General features: G+C 34.7%; 4 protein-coding genes across 11 annotated transcripts; all 4 read right to left on the bottom strand.

Moving 5' to 3' along the window:
• Positions 1–93: 93 nt before the first annotated feature.
• On the bottom strand, positions 94–1669 carry LOC106428767 (GATA transcription factor 3). 6 transcript variants are annotated; one of them, XM_048763373.1, is made up of 4 exons: positions 1279–1669; positions 1119–1173; positions 904–1028; positions 94–830 (listed from the first exon to the last, which is right to left on the bottom strand). In XM_048763373.1, the coding sequence occupies exons 2-4, from the start codon at positions 1162–1164 to the stop codon at positions 291–293; spliced, it is 711 nt and encodes a 236-aa protein (XP_048619330.1). In that variant the 5' UTR covers positions 1165–1173; positions 1279–1669; the 3' UTR covers positions 94–290. The 6 variants fall into 6 exon arrangements, with proteins under 6 accessions (XP_048619330.1, XP_048619329.1, XP_048619328.1 ...); XM_048763372.1 differs by having other exon boundaries at positions 1386–1669; XM_048763371.1 differs by having other exon boundaries at positions 1119–1669.
• A 2706-nt stretch (positions 1670–4375) lies between these two features.
• On the bottom strand, positions 4376–5940 carry LOC106428794 (40S ribosomal protein S3a-2). Its single transcript, XM_013869547.3, has 7 exons — positions 5805–5940; positions 5667–5714; positions 5474–5579; positions 5246–5383; positions 4987–5172; positions 4712–4912; positions 4376–4620 (listed from the first exon to the last, which is right to left on the bottom strand). Exons 1-7 carry the CDS (start codon positions 5813–5815, stop codon positions 4525–4527), a joined length of 786 nt encoding a protein of 261 aa, XP_013725001.2. The 5' UTR covers positions 5816–5940; the 3' UTR covers positions 4376–4524.
• A 518-nt stretch (positions 5941–6458) lies between these two features.
• On the bottom strand, positions 6459–9655 carry LOC111208288 (inactive squalene synthase 2-like). Of its 2 annotated transcripts, XM_022707285.2 has the most exons (13): positions 9231–9655; positions 9094–9136; positions 8899–8988; positions 8610–8685; positions 8446–8515; positions 8125–8274; positions 7935–8039; positions 7714–7860; positions 7511–7586; positions 7303–7391; positions 7108–7202; positions 6984–7026; positions 6459–6864 (listed from the first exon to the last, which is right to left on the bottom strand). In XM_022707285.2, exons 1-13 carry the CDS (start codon positions 9423–9425, stop codon positions 6793–6795), a joined length of 1251 nt encoding a protein of 416 aa, XP_022563006.1. In that variant the 5' UTR covers positions 9426–9655; the 3' UTR covers positions 6459–6792. The 2 variants fall into 2 exon arrangements, with proteins under 2 accessions (XP_022563006.1, XP_048619324.1); XM_048763367.1 differs by having other exon boundaries at positions 8895–8988; positions 9094–9436.
• A 177-nt stretch (positions 9656–9832) lies between these two features.
• LOC106428793 (squalene synthase 1-like) lies at positions 9833–12814 on the bottom strand. 2 transcript variants are annotated; one of them, XM_022707284.2, is made up of 14 exons: positions 12675–12814; positions 12305–12590; positions 12165–12207; positions 11950–12039; positions 11787–11862; positions 11617–11686; positions 11368–11517; positions 11199–11303; positions 10961–11107; positions 10754–10829; positions 10546–10634; positions 10376–10467; positions 10201–10243; positions 9833–10093 (listed from the first exon to the last, which is right to left on the bottom strand). In XM_022707284.2, the coding sequence occupies exons 2-14, from the start codon at positions 12497–12499 to the stop codon at positions 10016–10018; spliced, it is 1254 nt and encodes a 417-aa protein (XP_022563005.1). In that variant the 5' UTR covers positions 12500–12590; positions 12675–12814; the 3' UTR covers positions 9833–10015. The 2 variants fall into 2 exon arrangements, with proteins under 2 accessions (XP_022563005.1, XP_048619323.1); XM_048763366.1 differs by lacking the exon at positions 12675–12814 and having other exon boundaries at positions 11946–12039; positions 12305–12573.
• Between the last annotated feature and the right edge of the window lie 1821 nt (positions 12815–14635).

Here is a 14635-nt window from a genome sequence, read left to right as displayed (position 1 = left end):
GAAATATTCAGAATATTTTTACCATTTTGCATTTGCTCTCTCAGATTGTTTTAGCTTTATAGTTTACCAAATACTTCAAAAAGTCTACACCACTTCACATGAACCGAAATCATTCTTAGTAGTGGTGGTGCATGGTCTCACATCACTAAAAAATTACATAATCTTGTTCATAGAAGAAACATTTTTTATAGACTAATTCCAAAACAGCTTCCATTGTTATGGAGCAAGTTGCTAGATTAAAACACTAAAGATAATGTTAAAAGTAGGTTTAGCTAGAGGTTTAGTTTTACCTACGTCCTATCTACCGCGTTACTGGCAAATTTGACTTGGTCTGATTTAGTAGTAGCTTCACCTGTCTCTTCAACCAACACTTTACTCTTTCTCAACTCCAGAACCTTTCTATGAAGATTTGAGTGGATCTCACTAGAGAACGTCGGACTATCCGCTGGTCTGTATTCCGGACAGAGTCGACCGGACTTAAACCTGACTCCACATGCATTACATAACGTTTTTGGACCGACCGGACCGGTTCTCCACTGAGGTGTGTTGTTTGTGCCACAATGGCTGCATCTTCTTTGAAACCCAACGGCTATTTCTTTTTTCTCCTTCCTCCCATGCTCTCCATTTGCATGTTGATTTTTTGAAACGAGTGGCCAAACCCGGTCACCGGTTAAGCTGTTCCGAGACCGTTTGGTTCTTGGTTTAACTGGAATTGAAGATGAGAAGTTTGGTTTGATTTTGTGGGTTTGTGTGAGGAGAAGTGAGACTTCTGGTGATGAACAATCATCCACAACACGAGATACCCATTCAAGCTCTTCCACATATTCATCCTAAATATCAGAAAATAAATATCAAAAAATTAAAAACAAAACAAATAAGTTTCTATTAGTTATAAGAATATACCGGCAAAGAAGGAAGTTGATCAAAGATGCAAGGTTGTGAACTATAGATACAACAATCTTGTTCTTGTTCTTCTTGTGAAGAAGTAACTGAGACAAGTTTTTCTTCTTGACCTTCTTCTGAGAAATCTAGAAAACATTCAACGGAGAAATCTTCAGCAGAAGAAGTTCGACTTAATTCCTCAGATGACACAGTCACCTGATGCTTTATAGCTTCACCTCTCAGACTTGCCTTTAGGGCTCTAGCTTCTGTCCACAGCTCCATTCACTCTTTCTTTCATACATACATATAAAATCTTTCAAGTTTCAATTATCACTTACATATTTAGCTCTTAACTATTACAACAACCATACAAATAAAATAGCTAAAAAGCTAAACCTTATGGTCTACATAACCGTCTGCGCATGCAAACTTCAGAGAAGTTGTAAAACTTAAAAGAGTAGAGAGAGGTATGGTTGAGGGATATGCTCATCATAATTCTTTACCTGATAAAGACGAAGATAGGAGAAGAGCTGACTAGAGAAGGCCAAGAAACAGAGGAGTAGAGAGATATGGACAAAGTAAGAGGGCACTGAAATTAAACGATGATTTTTGAAGGGGTTAAAAGGTAAAATAAAGACTTTATGTTTTTGTGTTTGGACTTCTTCCAATTCCAAAAGTTAAAGCTCTTTTTCTTCTTCTTTCTATTCCCCTAACTTATTTTTCTTAATAGTTTCTAGTTTGTGGAATATTACAAAATCTTATTTCATGAATGATCCTACATCAGTATTTCAGAATCAATGCTTTACGTCTTCTTTATTTGCCTCTTCATTTTGTTGTAAAATGATGTGTCCTTTCTTTCTTAGTTTCATGCTTTTTGTTCTTGAAATGTTTTGTTTTGGTTTCTGCTTTATTTGTTTATCTACTCGCACGAATTATCGATTTAGTTACCATATTTTGTTTATAAAAGCCAAACAAAATAATGATTTACTTTTATCACCGTCCATACGTCATTATTCTTTGTTTTTGTTGCCTTCATTTTTCTTTGGACCTAATCAATGAGTTCGCTACGTGTATGTCTGGCTTGGGTTTATCTTTCGTCAGAAATTGATACGTCAGGTCGGTTTCACATATTATTCAATACAATTTGATTGATTTTTATAATATTGTTTTTCCTATGTATATATATATTATTATTGTGAATGGTTAATATCATGCCTCTTGTCGATGGCTATCTAGCTTGTCTTGTTAAAAAGGGTTGACCATTTCTTCTTACGAAATGCTGAAAAGTATTTTACAATGGTGAATTTGTTAATTAAAACTAGTGTTATAAAAGACACTCGCTGGTTATGTATACCGTCCGATCTTTCCTGATATCAACATGGGAAGGTCAAGGTGACTTCCTCATAAAAAAAAAAAAAGTGACTTCCTCTACTAAAGCCTTAGGCCATCCTCAACGGCAGAAACTACATAAGTTTCTTTAACAAAAAAATAAAATAATATTTTATTATTTAGTTAAGTTTTATTTTGAAAAATCAATGTCAGCTAGTAAAACAAAAGACATCTGTAAACTCAGTATATGAAAATGTCAACATCGTTTGCTAATAAAGGATCGTGTGTTCCCTCTTTCTTCATAACTGGCATTCTCTTTATTCTTTAATCTTTTTAAAATGTTGTTTTATTTGTAAAGAACCCCGCAAAACACCACTGTTGGAACTGCCCTTAGATACATCAATACGATGATCATTCTCAAATTATACAATTAAATGAAAATTGTAGTTTTCACAAGATACCCTTATTTTTATAAGATATTAATAAAATTCATTAATGGCATTTAAGTCTTTTGGTTTTGGACCTACGGATACAGCTAAATGAGTCTATAAATAATGAACCTATATATATTTAAAAGATATATTAACTCTAAATTTAATATAAATATAAATATATTATGAACTATTAATAAATTAAGAAACATAAAAATATTATTTTCTTAAATATACGTATCAATATTCAAAATAGATCATTTGAATATTATACAGATTTTCAATACAAACCAAAATCATATATCCTACACCATATATCATATACATATTTGAATATCATTTTTCCATGTATAATGTCATTTTATACATAATATTGATATGACAATTACGAATGTTCAAAAATATTTTAAAAACTATCTTAAAATCAATTTTTAAATCTAAAATAAAAACACAAACTTACAATAGGTTATTGATAATGAAAACAAACTAATATTGTCATATCTATAAGTTTTTTTATATTATCATTTTTTATTTGGATAACATAATTTTTTTACCAAATTCTAATGAATCACTAATTTATGTAATATTAAAAAATATATGAGTAATTTAATCAATTTTTAAAAAAATACTATCAGATATTTTATGTTTTATCGGATCAATGATATCAGATCGCAGGTTAATAGTGATTTTTTGGGTTTTACCGGGTTATATTGGATTTTTAATTAACGATTTTTTCATAAATCCGAACCGGATTATATACAATGTATCAGGTCTATAGATTCAACCATGAATCTAGGTTGGATATAAAACAAATCTTAAAACTCAAACATTATTATAGAATAACTACCATGTTTCGAACAAATACCATATTTTGAAGAGAAACAAAAACAAATGATAAAAACCTAAAAACTCAATTGTTATGGTTCGAAACAAAAATAATGGTAGTTTGTAAATCAGTTTTCGATTAATAAATGAAAAACGAACAAATCCGCGCTTTCTAAGCGTGGATTATATAATACAAGCATTCATTTATTAGATTTTAGTATGGTAACGTTTTTACTTTAAGAAATATATAAATTATAACATTTTACAATTTGTAGTGTGACAAACAAAGTTTACGCCATTATACAGTGAACGTTCCCATCATCATCCCATGCAGCCCCGAAAAGCCATATACTGCCCAACCCTCGCTGTTCTGCTATAAATTTTTAAAATATACAAATTCAAAGCAAATATTCAAATTCAAATTCAAATTCGATTCAAAAACTTACTTTATCAACCCAAAAACAGAATCAATAAAGTTCAATAAAACGAAACCTAGAAAGCAATTTACCTATCACTACCAAAAAAGGGAGAAGCGTGGGGTTTTGGTAGTGATGGGAATGGGGAAGGTGCAAACCACCGTTGGAGTGGAGCTTCATCAAAGGTTGGAGTGGAGCTTCATCAAAGCACCACTATAGCCAAATCCTTTTAAGGATCTAACAATAAATTTATTTATAAAAGACAAGTTAGATTAAATATGAGTAAGAACTGTGAAAGAGGAAGAACCCTACATACAATTAAGCAACACAACTTTAATATCAATTAGCTAATGGTAATGCATTAGTGCAAACGTAAAATTCGAATTTTAGTTTTATTTTTTGCAGAAGTCATATAAAATCTATTGGATAACTTATTTTCTCCACGACAAATTTCATTGATTTTTTTCATAACAGTTAAATCAAATCCAGGAATGAAGAATAGAAATGAGGTACTTAATATTAAAAACAGGGTAAACGAGAGTAATAATAATCCATCAAAAACGAATACAAAAAGAGTCGCACTGAAGTGGAAGTTCTCTTATCAAAGAACTCCACATCAATGGCTACAAATCTATAATCCTCTAAGCTCCGATGATTTCGGTTGGTTCCTCAGCCACTGTTTCATCTGGCCTGTCTACTTTCACACCAACATCCTCTGCTGTGTAGTCACCATGAACCTAACAAGACGAAAACAATGTTAGATTTGATTGTCTCAATGGCTAGACTAGAACAGATGTTGATGACAAAAACGATGATTTTCTAACTCACCTCCATGAGCTTGCCAAGGTCAAACTTGGGAGCCTTGAGGATCTTGACCTTACGGATGAACACATTCTGCAACGGGTAGATGTTCTGAGTCGCCTTCTCAATATCTCTTCCAATGGACTCAGGGATGAACTTGGCCACAAGCTCCTTAAGGTCACAGGATGAAGCCTCCTTCACCATGATTTCACTCATCTTCCTGCGGATCTACAACAAACAATATGTCAATCTCAATGATTCCAACATATGCTTTGATACATGTTAAGTCGTGCTGTGATTACCTGGCGGATTTGGCTGGACTGAGCATAGCAAGTACGCTTGACCTGGTTAGCACGCCTCTTGGTGAAAGCAATGCAGAACAACCTCAAGGTGTAGCTGTCAGTGGTCTTCACATCGACATGAGCTTCAATCAAAGTCTGCCACTTCTTCACCAACGACCTCAGCTTGTCGGTGGTGAAATCCATACCCTACAAGAACAGAAACATTGTTTACATCAGTCGCAAAAAAAAGAGATAAAGGTTCTTCCTTTTGGAAACATACCCAGAACTGGGTCAAGACATTCCTGCCCTGAACATCTTCAGCTCTGAGACGGATCTTCCTGTAAGAGTGGTCCTCATCACCTTGGAGATCAGCAAGAGAAACCTCGAAAACTCTGTGTTTCAAACCCTCAGAGGCAATCTGTTTTCAAAGCAAAGGAGCAAACTTTAAAGTACCCACACACTAACTTCAAAATGAGATTCGAACAACAGATCAAAGAGACAATATTACCTTGGTACCCTGAGTTCTAGAAACAAGTGTCTTGCCGACATTTCTCTGTTTGAAGATAGAGGGAGCCTTGATGTCATACCAATCCTTCTTGGAGAATGGATCAACACTGTATCATCATCAATTACAAAAAAAATTACTTAATTTTTTTAAAAATAAAAATTGAACAACTCAATGTGGGAAACGTGTTACATACATCTTCTTCTTCCCTCCTTTACGACCTTTTGAGATCCTCTTGTTCTTCCTATACATTCAGCAATAATCGTAAAATCAGAAAACGATACTCTAAAGATATAATCTAGAAATGAAAGAGCGATGCAAAAGAAGAATATACCCGACAGCCATGGTTGGTGAGCTTCAGAAGCTGCTGCTGCCGACGACGAGTAACAGCGAAGAAGAAGATGAAGAAGCGGCTTCAACAACAGAGAGAAAGCCCTTATTACTGTTGGCTTCAGATTTTTATATATGTAGGGTTTTGTGGGGGCCCAGATATAAACTTATAGCTACTGGATTTGATATTTTAAGCCCAGTGGGCCTTTTGTTGAAGAAGCGGCGTCAGTTATCTAAGGTTTTGTGGAGCTTAAATAAAATTTATAGCTACTAGATTTGATTTGTAAGCCCAATGGGACGAGTTCTTGCTAGCAAAGTGTCTAAAGTCTTTTGAGAAATTTGAAGGTCAGATTGTGGTTTTATTTGATTTAGAAATTGATGCCACTTGAACAAGAGTTCTAACTTTAGGTAGCATCTCAATATTGGATCTGGATCCTCTTTTTGGCATATGATGTAAATGCCTAATCTATATCTATCTTCATATGTGAATACACTTCCTTTTTGAGTCTTATCTGCCACTTTTGTCCAATTATTTTCACATAGTGATTAATGATTATGTTAGTGTGTTGTTAAGTCCCACATCGGTAATCTCATAGTCATTCAAGTAATATATAATACACCTGAGCCAATTCACCTATCGCCTGTTTTGGGTTGAAAGCTCGTGTTATCAGATTATTTTCAAACATTGGTCTTACAAATTTCTGATTTCAGTGTGTTCAATTAAAATCATACTCTCAAAGTTGGAATCTGGTGCTTGTACTATATTGCCTTGCAATTCCGGTATTGAACTTATTCACAAACAAGGGAGAACATGAAGAAAAGGTACACAGATAAACAGTCTTATGAACTCAAGAGCAAACAAAGCTCTTTGAAAAGAACTGACAAGAAAAGAGAGTTACGTGTATGAAGTTAATCTTCCAAGAACCTAGACATAATGTTCATCACGATTTCAAGATCTTTGATATGTCATAGACTTACAGGTAAGAGTCACGTTATTTTTTGTGTTTTAGATACGCCAAGACCACTGTGGCCAGTAGAGGCACAACCACTACAGTCTGCAGTTTCTGTATATAGAGGAGGGAGATTATTAGTAAACTATGCTATAACAAAAATCAGATACATTGTTTTATGAAAACAAGATTAAAATTCTTTTGCAAAAAAAAAAAGAATACAATTAACTTACAAAGAGAGCATTTGATTGTATTTCATCGTTTACATAAGATTTTCTGACCGGGGAAAAAAAAAACAAGATTCATTAGAACTTCAACCAAACAATAAAAGAAGTAACCAAGAAAAGAAAAGTTTACCTCTGGTGAATGTCTCCTCCATATTCTCTGCATACTTTCTTGATGGTCTCGAGTCGGTTTAATGTTTTCATGGCATTTGGATCCTTCTTGTCAACCTATTAACATATCTCAATGTAGTTTAACATTTAAACCAAATTAATGGTATAACTATCAAAATAATGAGCATTCTAAAGACGAATATAGAATGCAACATACCTTTGTTTCTAGCATGCAAGAAAAATCATAGAATGCACCACAGACATCATCCATTGTCTTTGTGCGATCAAATACCTTAGCAATTAGGCCTAAAGCATATAAATCTTATGTCAATAAATCCCTTTTCACATAGCAATGTTTGTCCTATAACTCAGTTATTCTTTTACTAACTAATGTTCAGCCTTGGGATTAGATGAAAACATCTTACCTCGCCTCAGTTTCAAGGAACCTCTAAATACTTGTATATTGTTATAGCATAATGCAAGTGTTCCAATCGCCACAATCTAATTAGAAAGGAAAAACATCATATATCAATGCAGAGGAGAAAACAATATAAACACACCTCAACTAAATATTAAATTAGATAGGAAAAGCTAAAGAATATATGTGAAAAATTTTATTTTCTCTAACCAGAGGGATGGAACAAGAGTGTAATATTGCAGGATCACGCAATGCAGCCATAGATTTCAAACAATCTTCAACATGAATCAATGCGTTAGTGATCATATCATTCAAACACTGCACTGCTTTTGTTGATTTGTCCTCATCTTTCAAGTCCTAAATCAGAAAAAAAGAATTACTTTTTTTTTTATAAGATTTAACATTAGATATTGAGAGTGAAATGTATGCACCTCGAGTTTGTCAACATATTTTCCCCAAATCTCACGAGGCCAAAACATGCGTGGTTTTGGTATTTCATTAACGTCCTCAAGGTAATCTTTGATGATGTTTGTTTTCTAGCAAATAAGATAACAGTTTTTGTTAATATTCCAAAATATATATTTCAAAGTTTTCATGTTATACTATTGTGATGACACATACCTGCAAAAATAAACCTGTAGAATTGGAAAGCTGCTCCCAGTTTGGAGTTACTGTTTCTAGTTCTGAAGAGAGGAGAAGTTTAGACATACCCAAACCCACAAGTCCAGCAGCATAATGACAGTATTCATCATAATCATCAACCGTTTCTACCTGTTGACAAATCATTTTAGCTCTTAACAAAGAAAAGTAGTTACTAAGTATTGATGATAGCTTAACTTGATATATCTAATTCAAAGCATTGATATTTGAACAGTCAATGACAAAACTAAGCAACTGATACAAACACATTCCAAATCATAGAGATTTTAATGTATCACAAACCTCCTTGGAAATGAATTTGGCCATTCCTGCACCCATTCTTTTAGTTATATCTTCAATAATCTCTTGATATCTTTTGGGTAAATTAAGAAAACAACATAAATTAATTTGTATCACTAGAAGAGCAACAAAATTAATAAAAACACATGGCAAATAATTGAACTAACCCTTTTTCAAGCTCCAGAAATGCTGCAGACACATGATGAAATTGCTCCATTAGAACCTTGTACTTTTCCTCACCACCTAAAACCAGATAAAGATTAATTAAAATAAATTAATCACTTTGCAATAATTTTTTTACTGGATCAGGTGCATATAACTGCTTTTTCAAAATTCATCCAGATATTTTCACAATCTCTAACTGAGTTTAAAAATTTATTTAGATGCTCCATTAATCCCCAGCTTAAACCAAGCAAACAAAAGAACAAGACATGAGATGTGACTCTTCTTACTTACATACAAAATGCCAGTCACGATCGTATATGTGGCGGTGGAAAGCTATAAGAATTGGAACCTTGATCTCAGTTGGAATGCTTGTGTCATCCTCTGTAGTAACCAAAAAAAGTAGATGATATTAATTTCCTAATATAAAGAACTTTATCCCATTGAAGAAATAAAGATGGATCTATATTATTTTTATGAAGCACTAACCAACAGTATCAAGAGCTCGGAGAATCAAGTAGAACAGACACACCTACTCAAACAAACTGAATAAGAAAATGGTGAAAATATAACATAAACACACACACACACATATTACTGAGAGAAAGAGGCAGAGAAACAAGTACAGCGTCACGTAGCTCGGTGCCTAGTTGCTGAATAATAAGAGAAAACGTTTTAGAAACTTTGTTGAGAGTTGAGTAACAGAAAGTCAAGTGTGGATCAAGTGGGATCTGTTTCTGAGCTTTCGTAATCGCAAGCTTCAACTTCAAGAGTGGATATATTTCATCTGGGTGTCTTAGAATCGTACTCAAGCTTCCCATTTTTTTAAAAACCTTTTTCTATATCGGTACTCCAAGTATCAAAGAGATATTTGGATTATAAGTTCTCTAAGTATGAACTGTGTCCTGATTACATCTTGAATCCTTTTAAGTTTGGTCCACGCCTCGATTGATGTTATACAGCATAATATTATAATACAACTGTGTATATATTATAACATGTGCAGGTCTTGTTCCCATGTCAATATGTGACAGCTGACCAACACGTTGTTGTTAGCAAGGTTTAATTGTAAATAAACAACCAACCAAGAAAGTCTTGTTTAAATCTAATCCTCATTTGACCAATGCAGTTTCCAAGAGTGTTAAGTTGTTTTAAAGAGCTCGAGGCCTAGTTGTGGAATAACAAGAGAAAAAGCTAAGTGTGGCTCAAGTGAGATCTGATTCCGAGCTTTCATAATCGCAACATTTACTTAGAAGATATTTAACGGTAAAAGACAAAGAAGGCAGTAACCACAATAGAATCCATGGTTTTAGACAAAACCAAGTTTAATCTCTCTTTGTATGGAAACAATCTTGAATATGTGATTCAGCTCTAAGAAAAGGAGAGGCGTGAATAAGAATGAACCAACAAATCACTGCTCATCACTGACCCCTCCGTTTGCTCTGAGATATGCAAAGACTATAGCCAGTAGAATCACAAGCATTACAATCTGCATTTTTTTTTTCAGGTAGAGAATGAGGATTATAATTTAAGTAATGTATCTATTAAAACAAAGAGAGTATACTTCTGCGGAAATAAGGAAAAACTGTAACTTACATAAAGATTGTTTGATTGTCCTTTGTCATTAACATAAGACTTTCTGAAAGGCAGAGAGACATATAGATTGATCAGAAAATCAGTTTTATCCCAGGCATTGGAACAACAGAAGAAGCCACACTCTATATATTTGGATTATCTAAAACAGTAAGAAGATCAAAAGATGAGTGTATACCTCTTATGAAGAACACCATTGTCTCTGCATAGTTGCTGAACGTCTTCTAGTTGTTTTAGTGTCTTACTAGCATTTGGATCGTTCTTGTCAACCTTTATGTAAACATATTCTTCTTTTATTCAGAGTTTAAGAAAGGACACATTTAACAAAAAGAGGAAGAGATGAGATACCTTTGTTTTCAGCATACAAGAAAAATCATAGAAGGCACCATAGACATCAGCCATTGTCTTTGTACGATCAATCACTTTAGCAGTAAGACCTAAAAAAAAAACAAAAAGTTGTTTAAACACATGCTTGCAACACCTTCTCAAACTTTTTGATTATACAAGTTAAGGCTTAGCCTAGAGAATGATGAGATGATGATGAACATCTTCTTACCTCGCCTCAATTTCACAACGCCTCTAAACACTTGAACATTGTTATAGCATAGCGCAAGTGTTCCAATCGCCATGATCTGATCAAAAGAAAACACATCCAAGCAAAGAGATATTAATGCAGGTTTCATTTTACATGAAAAACAATAAAAAAAATAGTTCTCAACAAGAAGTAGACAACTTTAAAGCAAAGTAACAATTATGTTCTGACCTGAGGGATAGCACAGAACCGAAATATAGAAGGATCACGCAAGGCAGCCATGTATTTGAGGCAATCTTCAATATGCGTCAAAGCATCGGTGACCATTTCATTCAAGCACTGCACTGCATTGCTTGAGTTCTTCTCGTATTTCAAGTCCTACATTGTGATTAGAGCACTGTTAGAGAATAGTCAAATGTTTTGGTAACATGAGACGTAATAAGAGAGATTGAGAGTGGCTTGTGTGCACCTCGAGCTTGCCAGCATATTTACCCCAAATCTTGCGAGGCCAAAACATGCGGGACTTTGGTATTTCATTAATGTCCTCAAGATAATCTCTGATAATGTTTGTTTTCTGCAGATATGTCCAGTTTTATAAATTATTCAAATATATAAACTGTCAACGGTAATTGTTGTACCTGAAGAAATAAACCCATTGAATTGGAAATATGCTCCCAGTCTGGCGTCAAAACTTCTGATCCGGAAGCGAGGAAGAGTTTAGAGAGGCCTAAACCCACAAGTCCAGCAACATAGTGGCAGTACTCATCATAGTCATCAACAGTCTCTACCTAAGCATCAGTAACAAAAAATCATTTCATGATTCTAAATGAAACATAGACCCCAGTCTAGTTTAATCCAACACAACAGATATGTTTATGTTACAAAACCTCCTGGCAGATAAACTTGGCCATTCCTGCACCCATTCTTTTAGTAATTTCCTCAATAGCCTCTTGATACCTTCATATACGGAGGAGAGGTGTAAGTTTATACATAACAATAATTAGTAACAAAATTCTAAAACAGAACAGAAGGGCATAGAGCAAATACTAGTACCAACCCTTTTTCAAGTTCCAAAAAAGCTGCGGAAACATGGTGGAACTGGTCCATTAGAACCTTGTACTCCTTGGTACCACCTAAAGTTTGAATTGAGTAGAATCTGTTAAACAGTAGAATATTGATGGCATGTGATGGAGAAGTAAAAAGAGAGTCTTCAAACTTGCATGAGTAGTGCCAGTCAGTATCATAAATGTGCCGGTGGAATGCTATCAAGATAGGCAGCTTCTCATCAGTTGGTATGCTAGTGTCATCCTCTGCATTACACAAAAATGATGAATCTTAACATGAATACATTGTAAAGTCAGAAGCTTTTGAATACTTTGGAGAAGCCTCATCAAACTCTTAGTAATATTGAAAGTAACAGTTAAGAGACACTAACCAACAGTATCAAGAGCTCGAAGAACCAAGTAGAACACACACACCTACACAAAAAAAACAAAACACATTGGACACAGCTGGCAATAAATGTGGAAACTTTATTATATACAGAGAGAGAGAGAGAGAGAGAAGAAACGTTACAGCGTTACGAAGCTCGGTGCCTAGCTGCTGAATAACGAGAGAGAAGCTTCGAGAGACCTTGTGGAGCATTGAGTAGCAGAAGGCCCAGTGTGGCTCAGGAGGGATCTGCTTCTCTGCTTTCTCGATCGCTCGTTTCATCTTCAGGAGCGGATGTATATCATCAGGGTACCTCAGAAACGTCCCCAAGCTCCCCATTGTTTTTCTGAGAATTCGATTCAGAAACAGAAACAGACCTCTCCCCCTGTAATGAAATCACTGACAACAACAATGCCTTTTTTTTTTTTTCCTGCGACAATCTGAGATTCAGAGACCCCACTTTGAACCAAACACAACAAAGCAGTTTAAGAATTTGCAGAGAATGAATCCTCACCTGCGATGTGGTTCGATCTGATTCCGCCAGCGAATATTCTAATTCAGGAATTTTTTTCTCAAGCTTTGTTTATTCATTCATCGATGAAAACAAAGGACTACGATTTTTATTTTTAAAAAGATAAATTTAAGCTTAAATCCCTTTTATTACAAGATATAAGCGTTTATTACAAGTTGGTTAAATTTTATTACAAGGTAAGACAAAAGACTAAAAGAGAATTAAGCAAATATCATTAGTGGACGACATCGATCTTTAGTTACTAATTTACTGGGCCAAAAGGCCCAAAACTGAAAGACGCCGACACGGCAAACGAACGATGACGTGGCAAAATATGATTGGTTTAATCACGTATCACTCAAAGTTTAAAAGTAACTACCACTCTGTTTTTGCCGCCTTGGTAAACTAACTTCCTCCCTCCTATGAACAATCAAACAATCTCGAAATGACGACGACGATCGCGACGGTGATGAAGGCTAATACGAAGATTCCAATGATCTCGAAGCCGAGTTTGTTCTGTGGAGCGTGTGTAAGAAACTGGAGAGACAGAGGGTGAGGAAGCTGGGGAAAAGAGTAATGTCGGTGGTTATCTTTGGAAACTTTGACAAAATTATGAATCTTGTTGCTTGCTTGATCAGTCATTCTCGTTGGGATTTACGGAACATTATGAATGTCGACATGTTAGGCATCTGTGTCTATGTGAAAGGAGTTTGATGTAACGTTGGTATTTCGACATGTTAGGCATCTGTGTCAATATGGGTATGTTTTGTAGTGTACTATCATTAATTGGGCTTCGGTAATATAGGCCCATGCTTTGTGAAATTGGGTATGAGTTTACAGAAGAAGCATCATTGAGTTCTGAGTAATGCATGTTGTCATCCCTACTAGTGTTAAGCGCAGGTACTTGTGTGCTGTATATAACAAGCAACACACTATATATTGTTAAAGTCCCATTAAAGAGATGGTTGTTGAAGTTACTAGACGATAAACTATTTCAAACTTAATCTTCTAATGAAAACAATCTTTTGACTTAAAACAAAATGATATAGTTTTACTTTTACCAAATGTGATATAGGATGTTTTAAGTTTTTCCTCATGAAAATAATTAAACCATAGAATGACAAGGCACATCTGAGAGAGAAAAGCTTGGGGGGGGGGGGGGGGGGACATTACAGCTCTCTTGGCCCAACAAGATCTCTCGCTTCGTATCCACCAGTAGATTCTCTCTCTCTTTTCAGACGAGTCCATTGTTCGTATTATTATTACCTCATCTCTGACTCTGACCCTCTCGCTGCACCATCTGTCCCAGTTCAGACACCTTTTCCTCTATTTCCATCTATCCCTAATACTTTTTGTTTCTTCACAAATTTACCCTCAACTTCCTAATTCTTTACAAGATATCCAACCACTTTATGTTTGTGTTGATGCTCTCAAGTCTCACAAACCCATATCTCTATGGAACTAACTATTTTTGTCGGCTCTAGCCTGTAATGTCATTAAGCTGATTTCCATGAAAAAAAAGTCAGCTAAAAATATTTTAGTATTTACCAAGTTAGGATGTATAGAGTATAGACTTCAGTAAAGCAAGAAAGTGAATGCTAAAACAAAAAAACATTTGAAAGAAAAGGTACCAATCCACAAATACCTACAAGGTGTTCATAGGAAAAGACAAAACTCAGTGGGGGAAAACTGGGCACTTATGGTGTTTACAAAAAAAAAAAAACAAGAAAAAAGGTGTGTTTGTTATTTCTTTGGGACCCTTGTTTCTTTGATAGTTGTATGCAACTATATCACCTCTGGACTAACACAGTCCACAAATGTACTTTCAAATAACAAAAAAAAATATCTATATATATATTTAAAAGGAGATAGTATAAAGACATGGAAGAAGAAACCATAATGGCTTCCTTAAAAAGCAATGTAGCTAATAACACTAATACCTAATATGCTGTATTAGTCTTTAT

The sequence above is a fragment of the Brassica napus genome, chromosome C7 (genome assembly GCF_020379485.1).
Source record: "Brassica napus cultivar Da-Ae chromosome C7, Da-Ae, whole genome shotgun sequence".
In the NCBI taxonomy this organism is placed as follows: Eukaryota; Viridiplantae; Streptophyta; class Magnoliopsida; order Brassicales; family Brassicaceae; genus Brassica; species Brassica napus.
Note: the sequence above shows the minus strand (reverse complement) of the source record. Positions and strands in the feature narration are given on the sequence as shown.